Raw genomic sequence first — 3,448 nt, 5'->3', positions numbered from 1 at the left:
GTATCAACCAAATTAACGCGACTCGTGGATGCCTGACCGTCACTGCAAAATCATAGGCCTTGAATTACTTCGAAAAAACTTTGAAAAGAACCGGTTAATCATGTTACCCTCGGCATAAACAAAAGAGCTTTGATCATATCAACTCTAAACAATAGGCTTCGAAATGATTTAGCCGTCGAGCAAAACCTCCCAAGGTGCTCAATTACCGTTGCCAAGTGGCTCATAATCGAGGTTCTTATCGAACCGTCGAAGAGTCGGGCGAACACAAAAAAAATTCAAAAAGTCTTTAGCGAGGGAAAATAAAGCCTATATAAGAGGTCGTGCTGACTTAATGCGTAAGAGCCACTATCGCCAGCCCAAAATTAAAGGTCGTACCGACCTAATCCCTAAGAGCCACTGTTGCCAACTTAAAATTAAAGGTCGTACCGACCCAATGCATAAGAGCCACTGTCGCTAGCCTATACTAAGAGGTTATACTGATCCAATGCGTAAGAGACTAAAGGCCAGCTTAAAAACTTAAAGCCAATGAGCTCGATTCAAAATCCGACTCGGGGACTGAGCCTGAAATAGTTAAACTAAAAATGCCTAAGGGAAAATGCGTAAGAGCCACTACCGCCAGCCCACACTAAGAGGTCATATCGACCCAATGCGTAAGAGCCATTGTCGCCAGCCTATATTAAGAAGTCGTACTAACCCAACACATGAGAGCCTACGGGCCACCTCGACAAGCCTCAGGGCTGAGTTACAAAACCAAGAGTTTTGTTTGCAAAGGCCAATTCATCTAGCTAATCATTGACAAAAAACGTCAAAACTCGAGACAAAGAAAGACATCCACAAGAAAATAGAGATCCATGAAAGGAGAAAACTGAAAGATTTCGTTACATATACGCACGTATAAAACAATGCAAGGTTGCTTTTACAAAGTTCTCTAAGAATACTGTACAAAGAATCAAATAGAAAAAAGCCTAGTCTATTTTCCCCTAGGGGATTGCAGCCCTATCGACCTCTTCTCCACTATCTTCGGTATCAGACAAGAGGAATTTGGCGTCATATTCATTCGCCTTGGCCTGCGCTATCTCTTCCGAGAGATCGAACCCCCTTACGTGAATCTCTTCAAAGGTTTCCCTCCGAGATTTGCACCGGGCATCCTTATTGCTTCTGCTCTCTTGATCGGAAGCATCTCTCAACTTTTCTTGAACATCAGCAACATCTTTTAAGTAAACGACCACTTTCTTATTGGCCTTAGCCGGAATCTCTTCAGCTTCAGCCCAGGCATCCATGATCTCGGTCTTCATCTCTAAAAGGTCGGACTCGAGCCTTGCAATCTTGCTCATCTAAACCGAGTTGTTCTCACAGGTATTCCAGAGTTGCACCTCGAGTATAAAAACCTTGGCCAGAGCATTCTTCTTGGCTGCATCATGGGAATCTATCTGAGCTCTTAGCTCGCTGCACTCACGCTTGGCCTGGCCGACCTCGTCCAAAGGCATTCCAAATCCTCTGTCTTGCTCTGCAACTGAGGGATCAAAACATTAATCCATAAGGTTAGAAGAAAAAGCATGCATGCCCTCGGAACAAAGGTTACCTGCTTCTCAAGGTGGGTTTCGTAGTTTAGGCTCTGGTTCGCTTCATACCGCAGGAATACCAATTCATCTCCCTTCTTGTCAAAAAGAAGCTTGAGGGATTTCTCCCCATCCAAGGATTTCCTCAACCTGGCTTCACGGCGGAGCAGCTCGGACTTGAGCTTGTCAAAGGTCTACAAAAAAGGAGCTCAATAAGAAAGTGGTAGTGCAAAATTGAAAACTAATACAATCGGCCAAAACTCAACATGGAACAAAGCCGTTGAGCCTCCTCAAAGGTCGAACACGCATTTACCAGCCTGGTTTCATCGGCCCCAGCAGAAATGATCCTAATAGGAACACGATCATTCGAGACGTCGCTTGAGCCAGGCGGCCCCTACACTCGAACACCCCTCGAAGTACCTTCCGCGAGTAGAGAAGACGGCTGCAGAGAATCATTCTCCCTCGAAGTAACTTCGACGGGAAAAGAAGACGATGTCAAAGAAGGGACCTTTTCTCCAAGGACGGATGCCTTGGACATTGCAGGCTCGGTAGAGACCTCTTCTCTGGGCCTCCAGGCGGGACTTGTCTCGCTATGAGAACCTTCTCCCTTCGAGGGTTCCTTCAGTTTGTTATTATTCCTCAATCCTTCTCACCTCAGGAAATTCTCCAACACCTGTGGTGACGAGGTTAGTACATACAGAGTCCCCTCCAAAGAAAGCCAATCACACAACATATACCATGATGTTTTGCCTCCCATCTACCCTTGGATAGGTCTTGCCATTTATGCTCATCATAGGTCAAATGGGCTGCCAGCTTCCAAGCCCAATCGGCCAAGTCGGGAACCTCATATGGCATCTACGGGGCTGCTACAAAAGGGAAAAAGGAAAGCGTATTTACAGAATCCGTCTTCATCATAAGCAAAAAAAGACAAAAACACAAGTGTACCACTTACGTGTGACATTCCATTCCTTAAGAAATGGCAGGAACTCCACGGGGATAACCTCGACAGTCCTTACTTAGATGAATCGATTCATCTATCCTTGGTCCCCGTTTTCTTCATCATTAACAACAAAGGGTCTGGTAGATTGGCATCGCAAAGCTACCAGGCCCAGACAATGAAAGGGCCGATACAATCTGATCAGATGGCTGAGGGTGAATTCAAGTCCGGCTTCTTCCGCAAAGAACCTCATTATCAGCATTGTCCTCTGAAACGACGGGTGAACCTGTGCTAGGGTAGCCCGATATCTTTGATAGAAGTCAAGCACGACTCTGTTGATAGGACCTAATGTGAAGGGGTATGTGTATACATGTAAAATCCCCTCTATGTAAGTCGTAGTGTTCTCTTCCAGGGAGGGTACCTACAGTACCACCTTTTCTCCCCATCCGCTGTCTCTCTTTACTGCCTCGAGGTGTTCCTCTCCTATTTATGAAGTAAACCTTGATGTATGCTCCCAATGTCCCTCAACATTAGGAGGCCTCTCTAACGAAAAATCCTTCCTCGGGACAAAGCGTCTTGAGATTGGCTCACCAGACGCCAGCGATTTACCACCGATTGAGTGGGAAGAAGAAGCGGACCCCTCCTATTCTTGCTGAATAGATTTAGGCGTAGCAGCCATGGCTATAATAAAATAAGGGAAGGAAAATGAAAACTCAGGCAAAAACATTGAATTAAAAACATGAAAAAGATGATGCGAGGAAGAAGAACTCTATAAAAAGGGATAGCAGATCAAAATAACGAAATCTTCAGAAAAGAAAAAAATAAACTCATATATAGGGCAAGCGGCGACTGTCTGCCTACCCTGCAAGGCCAATTAATTCCAATTAGGCCATTATCATTTTCGGGGAGATGTACCGGCAGGGTCACCTCAATCATTTCATACGATAAACAC

At 45.2% G+C, this 3,448-nt stretch overlaps 1 protein-coding gene across 1 annotated transcript; it reads right to left on the bottom strand.

Annotated features, from left to right (window-relative positions):
• Nucleotides 1-980: 980 nt before the first annotated feature.
• Nucleotides 981-2,097, bottom strand: LOC138877479 (uncharacterized). The gene is made up of 3 exons (XM_070157090.1): nucleotides 1,980-2,097; nucleotides 1,389-1,513; nucleotides 981-1,334 (listed from the first exon to the last, which is right to left on the bottom strand). Exons 1-3 carry the CDS (start codon nucleotides 2,095-2,097, stop codon nucleotides 981-983), a joined length of 597 nt encoding a protein of 198 aa, XP_070013191.1.
• Between the last annotated feature and the right edge of the window lie 1,351 nt (nucleotides 2,098-3,448).

This window comes from Nicotiana sylvestris, chromosome 9 (genome assembly GCF_000393655.2).
Source record: "Nicotiana sylvestris chromosome 9, ASM39365v2, whole genome shotgun sequence".
Classification (NCBI taxonomy): Eukaryota; Viridiplantae; Streptophyta; class Magnoliopsida; order Solanales; family Solanaceae; genus Nicotiana; species Nicotiana sylvestris.
This window is presented reverse-complemented; position numbering and strand designations above follow the sequence as displayed.

Coding starts and splice junctions, on each gene's coding strand:
- LOC138877479 (XM_070157090.1), bottom strand. CDS start 2,097: ATGTCCAAGGCATCCGTCCTTGGAGAAAAGGTCCCTTCTTTGACATCG. Junction 1,514..1,979: donor GTCTTCTCTACTCGCGGAAG/GTACTTCGAGGG, acceptor TTGATCCCTCAG/TTGCAGAGCAAGACAGAGGA. Junction 1,335..1,388: donor AGAAGAATGCTCTGGCCAAG/GTTTTTATACTC, acceptor AACTCGGTTTAG/ATGAGCAAGATTGCAAGGCT.